This window comes from Melanerpes formicivorus, unplaced genomic scaffold (assembly GCF_026170545.1).
Source record: "Melanerpes formicivorus ecotype bairdi unplaced genomic scaffold, bMelFor1.0.p_v2 SCAF_20, whole genome shotgun sequence".
In the NCBI taxonomy this organism is placed as follows: domain Eukaryota; kingdom Metazoa; phylum Chordata; class Aves; order Piciformes; family Picidae; genus Melanerpes; species Melanerpes formicivorus.
In genome coordinates this window covers 13,873,883-13,892,879 of record NW_027142372.1, presented here as the reverse complement: position 1 = coordinate 13,892,879, position 18,997 = coordinate 13,873,883, and the positions used below count along the sequence as shown (strand labels likewise).

The 18,997-nt window shown below is 44.3% G+C and overlaps 1 protein-coding gene across 1 annotated transcript in view; it reads left to right on the top strand.

Annotated features, from left to right (window-relative positions):
• The window catches only part of CMIP (c-Maf inducing protein), a 60,816-nt gene that overhangs the window by 35,190 nt on the left and 6,629 nt on the right, over positions 1-18,997 (top strand). The window contains exons 10-17 of the mRNA XM_068150877.1: positions 8,293-8,358; positions 9,443-9,469; positions 9,941-9,989; positions 11,471-11,578; positions 14,301-14,417; positions 15,828-15,968; positions 16,904-16,951; positions 17,697-17,843. Of these exons, the coding sequence (XP_068006978.1) occupies positions 8,293-8,358; positions 9,443-9,469; positions 9,941-9,989; positions 11,471-11,578; positions 14,301-14,417; positions 15,828-15,968; positions 16,904-16,951; positions 17,697-17,843 (703 nt within the window). The remainder of the gene's footprint in view (positions 1-8,292; positions 8,359-9,442; positions 9,470-9,940; positions 9,990-11,470; positions 11,579-14,300; positions 14,418-15,827; positions 15,969-16,903; positions 16,952-17,696; positions 17,844-18,997) is intronic.

Here is an 18,997-nt window from a genome sequence, read left to right as displayed (position 1 = left end):
TGTTCTTCCTCACCTTCTCTCCACATTCCAAACATTTCACATGCCAGATCTCAGTTCCCATATAATTTCCCACACAAAGAACTCTTATTTTGCTCCATACCTGGAAAGAGTTTATTTCTTTAATGGGCTTTACTGTCTTTCATAAAGTCAAGCTCTTCAATAGCAACAGTGAAAGTGGGAGTCTGTTACTGTTACTGCACAGGTTGTAGGAATGGGGGCAGCTTTGGGGCCTTTTTTACCTTGTGCAATGGTGATTCTGAAGGGTGAAGCCCACAGGATGTGTAGAGTGAAGGACCAGAGAGATGACTGAATTGGTGTAGCTCTCCACAGGTTGTCTTGCCAGAGTCCACACCCTGCTGTGAGAACAGAGGAGTGTTTCTAAGGCAGAGCCATGGCTGGTATATATTGTAGCACCACCCTCCCTGGGGGGTGTTCAAGGCCAGGTTGGATTAGGCCTTGAGTGGCTGAGTCTAGTTGAGAGGTATCCCTACCCATGGTGGGGAGGTTGGAGTAGATGGTCTCTGAGGTGCCTTCCAGCCTAAGTCATTCAAGGGTCTGGACTCCCTTCTGTTAAGGTTCATCCCTTGGTTATTATTTTCTGGACCTGAAAGCAGCAACAAAGAAATTAGTTCTGCTCCTGTTTCTGCCACTGGCAGAGAAAAAATGGAGGTTTTAAATAAGTCACTTCTTCGAGTGCCTCAGTTTCCTTATCTGTGAAATACAGGTAAAGATGAATGAATGGTGTTTCTTTAAACTCTGAAACCAGTGATGGAAAAGCATTGTAGAGGTGCTGGTAGTTACTAACAAAAATGTAAGCTAATGCTGCTGTGATGCTGATTGCTTGTTCACGTTCCTCTTGGTGCACCTAAATACTGTCACTGTACTTGGAAAACTGAGAATGTGAAGAAAGAGGGTTCAACATGCCAGTAAGAAGAGAACATAGACCAACTGCTATCCAGGAGCTGGGGGCAGGAGTTGATCTGCTGGAGGGTAGAGAGGCTCTGCAGAGGGACCTCGACAGGCTGGACAGACGGGCAGAGTCCAAGGGCAGGAGATTGAACACATCCAAGTGCCAGGGGCTGCACATTGGCCACAACAACCCCATGCAGTGCTACAGGCTGGGGTCAGAGTGGCTGGAGAGCAGCCAGGCAGAGAGGGACCTGGGGGTACTGGTTGATGGTAGGCTGAACATGAGCCTGCAGTGTGCCCAGGCAGCCAGGAGGGCCAATGGCATCCTGGCCTGCATCAGGAGCAGTGTGGCCAGCAGGAGCAGGGAGGTCATTCTGCCCCTGGACTCAGCACTGGTTAGGCCACACCTTGAGTACTGTGTCCAGTTCTGGACTCCTCAGTTTAGGAAGGAGGTTGACTTGCTGGAACGAGTCCAGAGAAGGGCAACAAAGTTGGTGAGGGGCTTGGAACACAATCCCTATGAGGAGGGGCTGAGGGAGCTGGGGCTGCTTAGCCTGGAGAAGAGGAGACTCAGGGGTGACCTTATTGCTCTCTACAACTACCTGAAGGGAGGTTGTAGACAGGCAGAGGTTGGTCTCTTCTCCCAGGCAACCAGCACCAGAACAAGAGGACACAGTCTCAAGCTGTGCCAGGGGAAGTTTAGGCTGGGTGTTAGGAAGAAATTCTACACAGAGAGAGCGATTGCCCATTGGAATGGACTGCCCAGGGAGAGGTGGTGGAGTCACCATCACTGGAGGTGTTTAGGAAGAGACTTGATAGGGTGCTTGGTGCCATGGGTTAGTTGATTAGGTGGTGTTGGATGATAGGTTCATTGAGATGATCTCGAAGGTCTCTTCCAACCTGGTCTATTCTATTCTATTCTGATCAGGCAGTCACTAAAATAATACTTTTATTAATACCAGTGGTAAGCCAAACATAAATAAGTTGCTTAGCATTGCATTTAATTGTTCTTTTAGGCGCCTGACACAATATCAGCATCAAAACAAGAGAGTCACCAACAATGATCTCTTTTTGAACACAATTAACTTAGGGCAGCAGGGACTAATCTATTTAAGCAGATTTTAATTATTGAAAGTGTAACAAATAAGAGTTCTTAACACTATCTTCAGCAGGGGACATTTTATTGTTCACCTGACTCCCACACAACCCTGGTTTTGGGTGGAAAACCCCCACTTCTGTATTGATGATAATGTAACTGCAGTTACTTAACCGTCAGTGTAACACTTTTTGCACAGAAGGCTACATGCAGATTAGAAAGTTCATCTGTGTGGCTCTTACCATAGCACCAAGAATATCTTTGACCCTTTTTCCAGTGCAGTTGAGCAACAGAACACAACTATTGCTTACTAAAGCAGAAAAGAAAATCATGGTTTAAAAGATGTTGGCAGATGACCCAAAGTCTGGGCATGTTTTAAAGGAGACAGTCCCTGATGGAACATGGTATTTTTGTCCTGAACTCAAAAGTGGATCAAACTTCTGTGTCAAAATTCTCTATTGCATTCTGGATCCTGACAGGGTGATTGATGCCAGTCTGTGCCTCCTGAATGCTGAGTCTTAAACTGGTGTGTAGTAAATACACTAAATGAATTGAAATCTTTGTTTGTCATATTAAATTAGAGGCTCTGAGAGCTGCTTAGGGTTGTCCAGCTCCCAGTTGCACGTTAATGCTTCCATGCATTAGAGAATTTCTTGTACAACCAAACAGCACAATTCACATTAGAGAAATTTGCAGTAAAAGGAGCTGTGAGTCCTCTTCCTTGCACTGGAAACTTCAATGTCTGTGTGTCACCTGAGGCACCCTACTAACTCCCCTGGCAACACCCCAGCATGTGGGGGGACACTTCAACTGTGCCAGCAAGTAGCAGATGAAACTGCTTGCCTGAATAGATGTCTCCTAGGGAGGCTGTGGTACTGATGGTGGTGTATTGTCAGCTGTCACCCTTCGTCTGTGTTATTGGCTGTTTCCATGGCTACCTGTAGTAGCAAGGGCCCTTCCAGATGCCCAAACACTTGTACCCCTCTCTGGGACCTGTATGACCAGGGTAGAGTCTGCTCCTTTGGGCAGACTTGCATTGTTGTTTCCTAATGCTGGCATGCCAACTGTGAGCAGTGAAAGACTTTTCTGTCCTCAACAGCCAGGGCAGGACCTTTCCAGAGCTTTTCAATGGGACTAAATTTTGTTCTCTGAGTAAACAAACCCAGCTCAAAAGAAGGCTGAATGTGTTTTGCAGATAGATTTGTGTCTTACATGGCAGGGGGTCTGATGGGGCTTTTTCTCAACCTGCTCTGGAGCCCTGAGCTAAACCTTGTGTCATGCAGTTCAGAATTGAACCTGGGGCCAGGGAAAGAAGGGGAACTTGATCAGCTTATTATTAACTGATAACAGAGGAGTTACCTAAAAGATTCCTGGCCTTGTCAAGCTGCTCAGTCTGGAGCAACAACCTGTGTCCAATCAATTGCTGCATGCCCCTTTTATTATCCTCTAAAAGCAGAGGGCTTGGGTCTTACAGTCTCTGACTGACAGCCTTGTGAACGCGAGCACCCACTGGAGCTTCCCCTGCCTTCTCCACATTCCCCAATAGGTCAGTGGCATGCTCTGAATATCCCAAGTGGATTCTCTTATGTCATGTTTATCAGGGTTGCCCTGGGCTGCTAATATGTTTTGGATTGTTTGTACTGCATGTGACATATGGGCAGGTTTTCATTTTGGTGGAAGGTGATCCCAGGGAAGGAAAATGTATTATGCTGGCAGGCCAGCAGCAACGGTGGTCCAAAGGCACTGCAGTTGGGGATTGTTTAATTATTATGGTTGGTCAATATTCTGGCCAATTCCTTAAAAAAAAGGTTTCAGGATAAGTAAAGCTGTGTGCAGGAGCAGGTGACTGTTAAGACAGTCTTCACCCTGACCCCCAGCCTAACACACAATTCCCAGGAACCCAGATCTTGGGCTGCAGGTTGACTGCTGCCGCATTGACTTGCCTGAAATTGCGCATCCTGCAAAACTCCGAGCCATCAGGGAGTCTTTCTTCTCCTCTGCTTTTATAAGGCAAATCCTGGGATTTAGACTGTGAGTTGAGTGTGAGCATTCAGCCTAGCACCCTTTGAAGAGCTCCGAAGGGAGTTTGTCATAGGCACTCTCCTGAGTTCTCCCTGTACCTCTGTGCTCCCTCCTCCTCCTGGCATGGTCTCTTTGTCTGGCTCATTGAGGTGGTTGTTAACTGCAGCCAGAGCTCATCTGTCTCCCTTTCTTTGCCTGCTTCAAACACTTCTGTCTTGTGCTAGAGCTTTGAATGGGTGAGGGAAAAAAAAAAAGGAAAGAAATCAACTGTCTAGAATAAAAGAAAAGTGCAGATGAGATGAGCAGAGACAGAGGGAAAATGTTTTTGAAAAGGGAATAGGTGGGAGGAGGAGAAACACCGTAGGCTTTTAATAAGTAGTTTAGTTTTATTCTTGTGCTGTGTTTGTTTCATGTTTCCTAGCTCAGATTGAAGGGATTACTGGCTGTGTCGATTCGCTGTTCAGGTCCCACTCATGTGACCAAACTATAGATTTAGTAGGAAATGGTTTTCTTTCTTCTCCTCCTGGAAAACAGGCCATGGTTTATTTGCACTGCCTCCTCACAGACCTGCTCTGCAAATGGCTGCCACCACACATAACTTAGAGCTTCAGGAGAAGTCAGAGGGTGATGCTGCCCAGTTCTGTCTGCAGCTTTTCACTTGCTCTTACTCTGTTACAAAGCAGCTTTTTCCTTCCTGTCGCAATTTCTTTTGAAGGTCAGCCATGAAAAATGGATTGGTTCACATTATTACTAATCACAACTCTCCAGATTGCTCAAGGAGGAATGTTTGTGGCGTAATGCTTAACTTGAGAGGCTGTGGCAACTGAGCTTCCAAGTGGGTCTCAGCTTCTGAGGCCCCGTTAGGAGAGATTTGCAAGTGCTGTATTTCATGTAGCGTGAAACACCTGCAACAGTTGTGGGTTTCCTAATGCAGCCTTCTAACTTTCAGATCTCTCCTGCTCAAACATCTGCCCTTAAAGTGCTTGCAGTTAGAGTAAACCCAGATACTGGTTCAGTAGGAATTTTCATAGGAAGAAAAGAAAAAAAAAGGAAGTACTGCTCATTAGACTTCTTAGCTCTGTGAGGATCCAAGTGCCAGCATTGAGGTCCATGCATGAGCTGTTCAGGGCCAGCGCTCAGGCTGCGTCCAGAGGTCTCTCGTGAGAAGTGGGGAGGGAGTTGAGGCTTCAGCACAGCAGTGATGCCAGGACAGCACCAGGGGACTAACTGCTTCTGGGAATATAGATGGTAACAGAAGGAACACACAACATCTTGAGCACAGAGATGGATGTTTGGGTGGAAGTGTGGTGCCAGCTCAAAGTCAGACTACTTGTGGTCTGGACTATGTTTTCATGCCTAACAAATGTAGTGAAACCCAGGCAGTGTGCATCAGAGACCTCTGGCACTTCTCGTGGCTGCAGCTCTAAATTTGTTGCATCCTCTGTCTCCTACAGAGACCTGTTAGGTAAACAAGACACTTTGAGATGAATTTGAACACAGGTCAGAGTTCTCTGTCGCTAATTCATTCAATTTGTCTGTTGGATAGGAACAAAAAATGGTCTGGTAGAGAGCCTTAGTTAATCCAAGCTTTGTTAAAAGAACCCAGAGAGCTCATCTCAGAAGTGGTATGTCAGAGGTCTCCTTGATTTATTTCAGTTTATATGGCAAGCTCCATCCTCAAGTGTTTCATGATACTCACTTTACACAGACAAAGTGGAAAACCAACCCACTGTAATGAAGTCCTGCTTCATGTCTTGCTTTTCTGAGGCACTAAACAAAGTCAATCATCTTCATGTTTAATGTCTAAGCAGGAAAGGAATTTTTGTCTCTGAAACAAGCCTTGGGAATAGATGCTCGCAGTGTGGCCTGTCTGTGATGGACCTGTGCTTGCTTTAGGTTGGTGTTACACCCCTTAGCTCAAGAGTTTCTCCTAATTTAGACCAGAGAACAGATTTTTTGTTTGGATGGAGCTGAAAATTAGACTCAGTGGCTTCTAGCACAGCTGACACTGGTGTGAGGTTTCTTTTTTGCATGCTTCACATGTGCAATGCTGTGTACCTTAAATGCTAAAGCTAACAAGAAGTGATGCTCCATAAAAAATAAATGTTATTTGTTTGGTGTTTTGAAGAGAACTAGCACTGAGATGTTTCCCTGGCCAGTGCCACCTCAGTTCCAGAGCTACCTGCCTCACTACAAGCCCCAGCCTTGTATCTAGGTGTTCTTATGATTGTTTAACAGCTGCAGATGGGGGAGGAGGCATCCTCTGGAACTCAATGCAGTGTTGTGGTTCTTGGCCTCTTGGTAGAGGGAGTTGGGGAATAGATTGGAAAGTATGTACCCAGATTGAAGGGGGCAAGACTAGTTGCTGAAGTTGCCTACAGGAGAAAAATGTTGTTTAGGTGAGTTAGATTGGTTGATGGGTTGGACATGATGATCTTGAAGGTCTCTTCCAACCTGGTCTGGTTCGGTTCGGTTCTGTTCTATTCCATTCTATTCTGTTCTATTCTATTCTGTTCTATTCTAATGTCTGTATTGAACTTGGGACTTAGGCACAGTGTCATGGAAGAAGAGCTACTCTAATCCATCTCACAGTGCTTTTTTAATGGCATTCATCTGGTTTTTAGCATGTGAAGCCACTGTCAGATCACAGTCGTTCTTGTAGGTGGGTTACTTGCATGAAACATCACAGATCTTTGTAACCTGAACTCATACCACTATTGGGCAGGTGATAATTGCCTCCCTGGTTGATTTTTACATGATGATTATCCCTTCAATTAGAGGTTCTCTGCATGTTGCTTCTTAATACACTGCTCATGCACATAGGTTTCCTTTGTATCTACAGACATGATTTGTATGGACTGTCCTGCATCATGTGTTTATGGAAATCTCTGGGGTTTATGGTTCAGGAAAAAAATGGATGAGAGTTTCAGAAATGCATCCATCTTCAATTTCTTTGGGCTGGAACCTTCTCTTTGCAAAGAAATGCATTCTTTTGGAACTTTTCCTGTGCATGTGTTGTCTGTTTGTAATGCTGTCAGTGGGTAACTGTCCGTTTGAGAGCATCACACGTCGTTCCTTCCTAAAGAAACACCATACTTGTGTGCCAAGTTTGCAGTAAGCTGCAGCCAGTAGTCTGGCATTTGAAACTGGGATCCAAAGGGGGGTAACAGCAGTAAGAGGAGACAACAGACTCTTCTGTGTTGCCTTTTTCAGGCATCCCAAGGCATTTTACCCCAGAGGAGATGTGTTTTGTGTATGGTCATTGGTATTGATTGGAGTGAGAGTGGCCTAGCAGGCAGTGCTGATGTCTGGGCCGTACCCCGTTGTGGTGCTGACTTGCCAAATTCTGTTATCTCCTGTGTTCTTCACTTCATCCATCTTAATCAATGTCCTTTGGACATCAGTTAGGTAGTGCTAACTAGCCACTCAATATTGGAGATGATGTGAAGGGAAGGGGTGGCAGTGTGCAGAGTGCCTTTCCTACCCAAGAAGCCATACCTGCGTCACCAGGTGCGCTGGCGCTTTGCAGCTAGATTGAGATGATGTGCTGCCACTGGCCCCCTGTGAAGCAAAATGTTTTCTTTATCCTGGTTCAGATGATGTCTCCTCATAAAAGGGCAATTCTGTTATAGACAGCAGAGAGGAGGATGAAGTGCATCAGTTGGGAGCTGTGGTGCTAACAAAGCAGAGAGGAGACACTTCTTCCTGCATCCCCTGGCCTGAGTGCTCTGCTATGGTTGCCCTCACTCATCCATTTTCACAGTACTTCCTTCTCTGGTGTCTTGCCACTTAAGCTAAAGGCTTTGTGCTGTTTAAGTTGACCCATTCCTTCGTGCCAAGCTCAAAAGAGGGGGTGTCTTTGTTTTGAGAAATGGGCTCATAGCAAAGAAACAAATTACATAAAATCCAATTAAATGCAGAGCAGGGCTGTAAATAGCAATGGAGTGGTAATTGCTGTACCGACTCTGAAAGTATTCCTTGGTGATTAAATGTCAACAGGTTTCATAAACAGCAAATGTCTTCAAGTTGACATAAAGAAGGCATCTCTGTGGAGGTCACTGTAAATACCAGATTTATTGTGCCTCAGTGGAGAATGTGCAGAAAATGGAAAGGGAAATGTCACCATAGACCTTTAGAGTGTCTCAGTAAAGCAGAAGGGTTGTTGGTGCCTGCAGTAAAAAAAACTTCAAACTCCTTAAACTGAGTGTTGACAAACCCTAGGTAGTACTTGGTAGTAACCTATTAATAAGATGTTCATTTCTCAGGTCAGACTACGATGACTGGAGACCAGCCCTGGCCAGCTTGCTTCAACCTATCCCATTTCCCAAAGAGTAAGTCTTAGCATTTACTGGATTGTTCTTGCTGCTGCTGTTTTATGGTGAAATACAGTGTCAAGTATAAACTGATGGTAACAGGAGCTTTTGGCCTCTAGTAATTGATTGAGAGCTTAGAGTCTGATTTGGCTGATGCAGAGGGGCATGAAGACTTCCCCATCTTTGCCTCCGGTCCTCATTTCTCTTAAGATGATCCTGAAGAGAAAATTGGCTAACTAGAGACAGGCAGACAGGAAAGGAAGGGAAGCTGGTGAGGAGAGAGTGAGAGATTTAGTGGAGGAAGATGCTTTCCTGGCGTCACAGAGACTCGTACCATTTGTATTTTGCGTTAAATGAAGAAGCTACCCCACGGATCAGCCAAGCTCCCTCAGAAACCTATTAGTGAGCAGTAGTGTTTATGAAAGGCAGACCTCCACGGACAAACATTACAACCTGTAATTGTACAATTTGCCAGCTTATCACATCCCCTAATGTCTTGAATCAGAGAGGTCTAATCCTCCATGCCAGGTTACCTGGGCTACAGCAAGAGCTGGGAGATAGGCAACAGAGACATCATTTATCTAAGTCAAACATCAGTCCTGGGGGAGGTGTAAACCATACCATGATGCAAGTCACTTTACAGAATGACCATTAATTGCTTTACTGGTGTCTGATGTTCATTAGTTGTGACTGTACCTTAATTGCATTGCAATTAGAGAATTCACCTGCCTCTTGGAGGTAGCCAAAACTCTGGGTTTAATTATATAGCTGTGGTACGAGCCTTTTACTTAACTTTCTTCTGACCCCAAGCTCCCACTGACGTTAGTCAGAGCTTTGTCTAAGACCAGACTCAGGAAAAGCTTTGAGATTTGTTCCAAGTGATTATTTTATTTTCCCCCTCTACATTAATGAAGGAGACTTTACCTGATCTTTTTTGGAAAGATTATTCTTTTTTTTTGCCTTGTGTGCTCTGGTTGCTTAGCAAATCCTTTCATGATTTGGAAAGAACTGGGAAGTGGTTGTTTGGGCTTTTGTTTGCTTGTGGGCTTTTTTTTTCCCCCCCTTCTCCCAGATCCTCATATTCTTCTGTTTTAAATTTCAGGGCTCTTGCACATGAGAAATTCACAAAGTAAGTTTGTGGGGCTTGTTTGCTTTATTGAAGGGGGTAATTACTTAAAATACTTGTACTAGTCGGTAATAGCAGTGATGCATCATTCAGTATTGTCTCTCTGATGTTTTTCATCTGTGAGGGGCTGAAAGCATGTTCTGTTAGCAATAAAAACATCGAGTTTTCTTTGTAACTCACTGTGACAGCAGGAGCCCAAGGGCTGGCGTGGTGAGAGAACTTAGAAATTAGTTTACTGCACTTGTCTGAAAACTTTCCTAGGCTGTTGTGAATAGACACTCTCCTTTGTGATTAGGAGACCTCAGGTTTCCTTCCTGTGGAAGCACTTCAACTTTTTCCTCTCCAAAGTGCATGAATATATATTATTTAAAGTGTAATGCTAGAGAACTGTGACACTTGTGTGAGTACTGTAACCAGCAACTGCTGATCCTTGTCCTTTTAACTTTGTTTTGGCTTTGCTTTTCTTTTTTTCAGGGAGCTGAAATATGTGATTCAGAGATTTGCAGAAGACCCAAGGCAAGAGGTGAGTGTATTGCTGGTTTACACAGAGTTTTAATTGGAGGGATTGCAAGTGTGCTTGTTCAGAAGCTCTCTCTTTCGGTAGTTTGTTTCAGAACATGGTGTGACTCTGCTGTGCTGAAGTCTTAAGGAGTAATAGCTACTCAGGGCACGCAGTCTTGGTATGAATGGTTTCTTGCTCTGTGTATAAACATGCCTTGTGTCCTCCTCCTCTGGCATCAGTTGATGTCCTTGCTCTCTAGTAAATTGCAACCAGCAAGGTTTTCCAACACTCTGTTGAATCTTTCAGAGATTTTTGTCTTGGGTACGGGGAAAAAAAAGGAAAGCAAAACTATTGGATCCATACAGCTTACAAAATAACAGGTTTATTTAGCTGCATTTTAGTTACATTATGTGCAAATGACTGTAATTCTCATGAATTAGCAGGAGAAAGGAGGTGGGAGGTGTGTTACTGGAGTGCGTAGCTGTAGCCCCATGGTGGCTGACTTCTTTAGAGCTTCACACGCAGCTTATTCAACATCATCAGCTTTGGCTGAGTCAGAGGGAACCTCTCATCCACGTTAATTTTTGCTTCTGGCATAAAGAGGAGAAAGCTCCCCCAGTCTGGGGGTGAGGAGGCTGTGTTGTCATCATCATTACCCAGAAACTCTGGTTTTCATGCTTTCTGAGCAGAGTCAGCCTTGTCAGAAGAGAGAGACCTTCATGTCTAAGAATGGCACAGGGCTTTCATCTGTCGCTGGTGTTACATTCCCCAAGGAAAGAGCATGGACTTTGCCTCTCTCTTCCCCTCCTCAAAAACTGAAATAGAAATCTGTCTCTTCAAGGGAGGGGAAAAAAAAAAGAGCTTTATTGTGACTCCTGTTGACTGTGGGACTAGATGTAGTAATTTATATTGTGGGCCAAATTTAGACTAAGAGTTGCTCACTGGTGCCAGTTCTGTGCAATTTCTGTCTTACATATCCCTGCTGAATTTTCCTGGTAAACTGCCTTCACTCTGACTCTGGTGACATTTTATTATAGTAATAAGAATTTTTAATGGTTGGAATGAGCAAGCCAGCAGCCAACTGCATTTGGTATGCAGATCACATCAGAGGTATAGACACACATGGAGGGAAGATTGGGGGGGGGGGGTAGGAAATGTCAGAAGCTCAGAAATTTGAGATTCTGTTTTGGTTTTCTGTTATGTTTGGGGTTTTTTTCGAAGTGAAAAGAGCTGTTCTAGATTAGAGCCATTTTGTGGTTGGTTTGTGTAAAGGGAATGGCAAAGGCCATGCAATTAGTGATGACACATCTTCCCTCCTTGTTTGTGCTGAATAAATGGATTCTGTGAGTGGATGCTTGCCTGCAGCTCTGTAGATTGGAATATTAACCGTGAGGTTTCCAGCAGTCCTGGGTTTTGCAGTTACTTCTTTTAGCCCAGTGTGGGGGATGCTGGTGATTATTGGCAGGAGCTGTAACCTTCCCAATGTCTGCACTTTTTGGCAGGTCCACTCGTGTTTGCTGAGTGTGCGGGCTGGCAAAGATGGCTGGTTCCAGCTCTACAGCCCTGGAGGAGTGGCATGTGATGACGATGGAGAGCTGTTTGCCAGTATGGTACGTGCCTGTGATGGTGTGAGCTTAGTAACTTCCCTGCAGTAAGTAGCTAATGCATAGCTGGCAGTGACAAGATTGACTCACTTCTGTCAAAAAGTTATCAAAAGCATGGTTCTGTAAACCACAAGAATTCACCAAGAAATCTAAACCTTTATATCCCCAAATTCATTCAACTTCCTTGCAGACACAGTTTGGCTGACATACTAGCTTTCTCTTTTTGAACATTGATGAGTTTTCCCACTGGTAGTGTAACGCACACCACCACACCTCTATGTATCTGTGTGGAACAGCCTCAAGGTGCACCAGGGCAGACTTAGGTTGGATATTAGAAGAAACTTCTTCACTGAAAGGATTTTCAAACACTGAAAGAGGATCTCTGGGACAGTGGTTGAATCCCCATCCCCAGTGGTGTTTGAATGTGGTGCTGAGGGACATGGTTTAGCACCAGACTTGGTAGGTAGATAATAACTGGCCTTGATGATCTTTAAGGTCTTTTCCAACCAAAAAGATTCTGTGATTTGCTGTGTATGTATTTTTGTAGTTATAAATATGTGTGTTTGTGTGTCTGTGCAAAATAACCTCTCTCAGCACAGAATACTAGGAGGCAAGGAAGAAGGGAACAATGAGTTAATCAAAGAAGAGAAAGAAGGAAAGCAAGGGAGGAAAGGAAGGAAGAAGAAAGAAAGAGAGAAGGAATAACGTTAGCAGTTTCTCTACCCAGTTCCATTGTTGTGGGGAGCTGTAATAGAAACCAGCACTCCATTTCCTGCAGTTATTTCTATTGTATCTCAGAATGGCTAGACAGAAAATGAGAGGTTTTAATCACTGATGATAGCACTCTTCTTGTGCAACCTGGGTCAAGTCACGTAGGGCTCCCTGTGTATGAGTTCTCCATCTAGCAAGTAAGATGGAAATGATGCTACTTCCTTTCCCTGGTAAAGGGAAAAACATTTGCTGAAGTTGGCTATTGTGTGTACACAAAGTGCCTTCCAGGGGGGACCTACACTTTGTGCATCTCCCACACGCTGAGCATTTTGGAACATTAAGAACATGCATGTCTGTCTACACTCTAGACTTAAATTCAGATCGATTGGATACCTCTGAAGTAGATAATAAACAAAGACTGTTAACAAAAGGTTTTATCCCTCTTCATTTCTTTTGTGCTTGAACAGAAAATTTCTTCACAGCTATATCTTTCCTCCTGAGGGCTTTTGTGGTCCAAGATATTTATGAGCATCAGGAGATGGCGTGCATGAGAAAGCACAATGCTAACACACATTAAGGTGCAGCACTCTGTGCCCTTTGCAAGGATGTTGATAAATACTTAAAGAGCTGCTAACGACTAACCATAAAGTTTGAAAAACATCCTGTTCTGAGATGGGCCTTGCATTAGTGTCAGCTTCAATATTTGCCCTAGCTCAAAGAAAACCTCCAAAAAGGCTTAATGATAAATGCAAGGACATGAAATCCCTTGTGGCTTGAGACTTACCTGGGCTGATGGATACTTAAGAAAAATAAGTGTTGAATTTTGGCCTTGTGGGTAATGAAGCCAGGAGGAGAAAGAATCACATGGTAGCACATGATCCACATAAAGTTGACCCCCACCATGGCATGGTTGCAATATTTTCAGCAGTACTGAACATAGTCCAGGCAATACTGTGAACCTGAGGGACCACAGAAAGCATTTACAAGCTTACTGTAGAGTGGTGCTGATGTTGAGGCTACATAATAGAGCTCTTACTGCCCAGGTTATTGGAAGCTACAAATTCTCACACAGCGCTTTGCCAGCAAGCTGGTGAATCAGCCATCTGGGTCATAAAATAAGACTCTCAGCTAGGAACCCAAAATTCTCTGCAGTTAATCCCTAGCACTTTTAAATGGGGAAGAATATTTCCATCCTCTTCTGTTAGAAGGGCCTCTCATATTTGATTTGTAGAGTGGCTTTGCATTTCTGCAAAGGTGGTACTCTGCAGGATCATCCGATGCTTCTGGAGCTAGGAGAGTCTGCAGGGCACCCTTGACTGCTAGTGGACTTGAAGCAGTCTTACTCAGGCCATGTTCTCAGCATTTCTTTCATTTCAGGGAAAACTGAGCAAAAGGGGAAAGCAAGAGCATTGAAAGCACATGAAGTCCTCTCTGGCTTAGGGCTCAGGACCACTGGGTTTTCTTAAGGCACTCCTTCCTTTCCCAGTCAGCTCCTGTCTGGTCATTCTGAGTTTGACCATCACCCCCCCTTAACCAAGGCCAGCTCAGCCAGCAGATTGCCAGCACACTAACTAGACATCCAGCCCACACAACCCCTGCTCACCAGCTGGCATTGTTGGAGAAGGAAACTGAGCCACAAACAGATGCCAAAGCAGAATCTCCTGTGATTCCCCTGGGGTTGGGTTCATCACATTACTGGGGCCAGGGGCAGTTGCAGAGCTGCGCTGATGTTTCCTGTGGAGCCTGTATCAGGCCTCTGGGCTATCAGCTGAGCTCCTTTATGGAAGAAGACTACCTGCTCCTTCAGATATCTGTAGGCATCACCTTTCCCAAAAAGTCACTTCCAGTCAACAATAAAGCTGTTGAGAGATTGCAACCCTTGTTGCAGTGAGGACCTCCTTTTCTTTAGGTTAGTTGTAAGCACATACATTTGTTTGAGTGCATAACAATGTCCCTTCCAGAGGTATCTGTGTTTCTTAGGCTTACACTTCTAATTTTAGCTCTCTTTCTCAAACAGGTTCATATTTTAATGGGATCCTGCTATAAAACAAAGAAGTTCCTGCTTTCACTGGCTGAGAATAAATTAGGACCTTGCATGCTACTGGCTTTGAGGGGTAACCAGACAATGGTTGAGGTAAGCCCTAAACATACACAGCCATAAGGGTTTCTGAGCAGTGTTGAGATTCAGTATCACACTGCCTTTCCCAGAATTAGATCTAGTGGAACTAGAGAAGCTGAGTTCAGGTTTGTATTGTGTCAAACACCAGCACCAGGCAGTAGTTTCTCTAGATGAAGTGGAATGGAACAGCATTGTTGTGCATATCTGAGTGTGCAAGCCTTTTTGGAGAGAGAGGTGGTTTGCTGTAACTCAGTTGCAGAGGCTAGGATGGGAAATGAACATCCATGATGGTACAGACTCTTGGTAAGGGGTCAGAACTCAGAACCACAAGGCTTGTCCATCACTGAATGCCTGATGCTTGTATTGAGCAGTGCACAAGAAGTGCATTTGCAAAACCTTAGGGGCCTGGGTTAATACAGATATTTTTTCTGGGTGTGATTGGTTTGGTTTGGTTTTGGTGTTTGGTTGACACGTTTTTCTAGGTTTCTTTAGAGGATTTTCTTGATAAATGTTGTAGTATATTTTGAATGGAAATAGACAGTGGTTAAAGACTTGGAAGAAGCTATAATTTTTCCTTTAGTTAAATTTGTGCATGCTAATTGAATCCAGTAAATAAGTGTGCTGCATGGATTTGACTATTATGTTCCTTGATGACTTTTTTTGTTTTCATTGAAAACAATTAAAATTAGGAAGGAATAAAAGCTCTGCATTGTAATTGCCATGGCCTGATGTGTAGCTGGAAGGGAAAGGCAGCATGGAGAGGGCAGCTTGTGTCCTAAGCCCATGGTGACCCACTGGAATAATTTGCTGGTGTCTAACTTGTTCTTGGCAGCCCCTTGCCCAGGGGTGAGTCAGAGGTGTTCCCAGTGAGCTGGAGGGTGTCCTGCCACAGCAGTGAGCTCCCAGCATCATGTTCTCTTAGAGCTTCTCTGGCCTTTTTCCATCCTGCCTCACAGGCTGGATACCCTTCACATGCATTCTGCTGGCACTTAGGGGCAGAAAAATCCAGCACTGAGGGAACTGCTTGGCTCTACTGCTCGTGTGTAGTGTCCCAGGTCTGCGAATCTGCAGTCTAACTGATGTACCTGGGAAGTACTGGATCAATTGTACCTGTTCTGAAGAGGGCTGTGGCATCTTCCAGGACTGATGCCAAGTAATTGCACCTCTTGGTCTGAAAGAACAAGCACTTAATGGAAGACAGGACAGATAGACTGACTTTGAGAGATCAGAGTTTGTTCTTTATGAATAAAAAATTAGTTTCTTGTGTTGAAAGGTCAATAAATGTTGCTGCTGTCCTCTAATCTGTCCTGCGTAATGAATAATTGCCCCTGTGATTTAAACTAGCGTGCCCAGTGTCATTAGCATGTTTGGAAGCAATAGGATGTGAGCCCTGCTGTGACCACTCTTCCCTCCTTCTGCTGCTAGATTTTGTGTTTGATGCTGGAGTACAACATCATCGATAATAACGACACCCAGCTCCAGATCATCTCTACCCTGGAAAGCACAGACGTGGGAAAGAGAATGTATGAACAGCTGTGTGACAGGCAGAGGGAGTTAAAAGAGCTGGTATGTCACCCTGCATGGGGTATTGCCATAGCACATTGTGGTCTGTAGTCTCCAGAAATGGACCTACAAAAGAAGGACAAGCAGGGTGTGAAATTCCCAGTTAACAACAGGATGGGAGCAGTACTGGGAGGGTTTTGCTGGGGATATGTATACTGTGTGATATTTACCGCTGTGTCTAATCCCACACTCTGCTTATGAGTGATATTCAATAACCTGCTTAGAATCTGTGTGGAAGAATAAAGGTGAAATCCTGCTGTCTTACAAGTCTGCTTGTCAAACTCTGCCACCTTTTGACATATGAGCAGCAAATGGTTCTACTGCTGGCCAGCATTTCTTAGTGCTTCAGCATTCGTGACATCACACTGAGGTGGTCTTTAAGCCTAGTTCTCAGAGCTAAAGCCTGTGGAAAAAAGACTTTTTCCTAATTTTAAAGACAAGATCTACAGACTGGAGATAGATTTGTTCTCATTAGCACTTTTTCACCTATGCAAACATACCCACAATCTTCCTCTTCCCTCTTTCACATTTAGATTTGTCTTTAAGCCCTCCTCCCAGCCTGAAAAGTGTGAGCTGTTTTTGAAGTCAAACAAACTATTTTATCAGCTGTGCAGTCTCTACCCCTTTGCTTTCTTAGTCCAGCATTTTAAGGCTATTTCCTTTAAAGTGAAAGTAACCAAATAATGGCAGGCTGAAGCAGACAGAATGCTGACCTATGGCATGAAGACCACTAGCTGTGGTTGGTGGATGTCCCCTGGGTAGCAAGAGGCCTGCATCTAGCACAGTCAGAAAACTGTCAGTGCAGAAAAAGCAGGAAAGAGGTGGAAGGGCTGACAGGGAGCTTTGAAATCAGAGCAGGGTTTAGAGCTTGCTGTGCTTTGCTTGGTCCAAAATGCAGAATGGCAACTTGTTTGACCAAAATATCTTCTCTTTTCCAGCAAAGAAAAGGTGGTCCCACAAGGTTAACACTGCCATCCAAGTCCACAGTAAGTTAATCATGTCAATAGAAAAAGAAGCTTTGTCTTTCCATGTTTAAACACTTGGTTTATGTTTGCCCTGTGGCACGGTGGTTTTGGTCAGTGGAGAGGGGAACCGTTTCACTTGCTCTGTCAACACGACTGGCGTTTACACAAGTAAGGGCACATTGCTGCTCTTGGGTCTGTGCAGCAGTTTCCCAAGGCCAGCACGTGCATCAGACTGCCAGATTTATACTGGTGAGCAGATCTGGAAGTTACAGTAGGATGTGGTGGTAGATTAGGGGATAGAGTTTTGCAGTATGAAAGCAGACTCCACCATGTCCAGTTGTGGGTCTGAAAGAGACCCATTGCTGTTGCACTGGATACAGACCCAGACTAACTTTACCAAGGCCAAGTAACAGTCCTGAACAGTTTGGATCTAGGACCTGCCGTGAGATCTTCCTTAAGCTAAAAGACCCATCTTTGACATTTATTCTGCCACTGAAGCCTTCATGTCTCATAAGGATACACATGCAAAGACAATTTTTGTCCTGATTTCTGGATAAATAGTGCAGGGCATGTGAAGCAATGCTGCCACAGGAGCCCCAGCTGCTTGCCAAAGAGACAGAAACTTCTCTGTGTGGTTCTCTGTTACTGTAAACAAGCGGTGTAATTGTGCAACCCTTGCTGGTTAGGAGTATCAGTGACAGCACTGCCGATGCTCGCAGGCTGAGGCGTCGCTAATCTGCTTATCAATCGTTGCTGTTGCTTTCAGGATGCAGACCTGGCCCGCTTGCTAAGCTCGGGATCTTTTGGAAATTTGGAAAACCTCAGCCTGGCCTTCACCAATGTGACAAGTGCTTGTGCTGAGCACCTCATTAAACTGCCTTCACTCAAGCAGCTGAACCTGTGGTCAACTCAGGTAGGTGCTCTGCAGACTGAAACTCGGAGCAGGAACCAGTGCTGACTGATTCTGAAACTTCACATTACGTCAGCACCAGAGGAGCCTGCGCAGAGGCTTGCTTAGAATGACTTTGTCCTCATGCTGTTTTTACAGGGCCTTTCTGTGGTCTAGCTCATCTTAGAGGCTGCTTTTTCCTTTATTTTTCCATCTTAAGAGTCTAAATTTAAAATGTTTGTTTTATTTGTAATTATCAAAGGGTTGCTGCTGCCTTGGGTTGAATGTTCCAGTTAGGCATTGTTGATGCTGTGGACTTCGCGGCACACGTGCTGCTGTTGATCTGAGAAACACTCATTCTTGCACCCATTTAGGATAAAAAAAAGTGATGCTGTGCTGCAGCTCTCATCTGCTGAAGCAAAACACAGAGTCTGTGCAGTGTGGGCTGTGAATTGCCCTGAACCACAATCAGCCAGATTTGCTTTAAAACAGCAGTAACAAAGTGAAACTGAAATAGTGAGGAAAAAGAAGGAAATGATGATGATGATGATGAAGTGGTGATTTTGTAAGCAAAAAGAGGCCAAAGGAGCTGAATAAATGATTCAGCTGTTAACTGAAAAATAATCTTTGCAAATTTAAATTTTCTGCTGTGTTTCTCTGCTGGTTTTTGGGCTCTGAGGTTCTCCACTGAAGAGGTTTTCCCCGTTTTCCACTAGCACCCATTCGTATTGCTCCCTGGAAACGGGATTGTTCTCAGTCTACCCACAAAAAGCAGCGTTTTTGTTCACTCAACTCTTCATGTAGATGGCTTGATTTGTTTTCCAAACTACTTTAGTATCCCATAACTTTTTCCTTTCTGTGTGAGGAATATGAAATAGAATCTGATTGCTTGCTTGTTTCAGGACTGTCTTGTGTCGCCTCCAGATTTGTCCTAACAATGTAACTTTTGGATTTGGAAAAACTTTGCTGCTTGTTGCTCAAAATGAGTTTGATTTCACTGGACAAAGAGGCTGGGTTTTGTATGTTGGGTTTTTGGTGGTTTTTTTTCAATTTAAAAAAGACAGCAAGTGTAGATTCCATTTACTTTTGTGATACCCTCGTTTCCATTAATCCAGAACTTAGAAACAGCAGCAGTGAAGTGGGTCAGCAGAACAATTGCCAATCAATAGTACATTGTT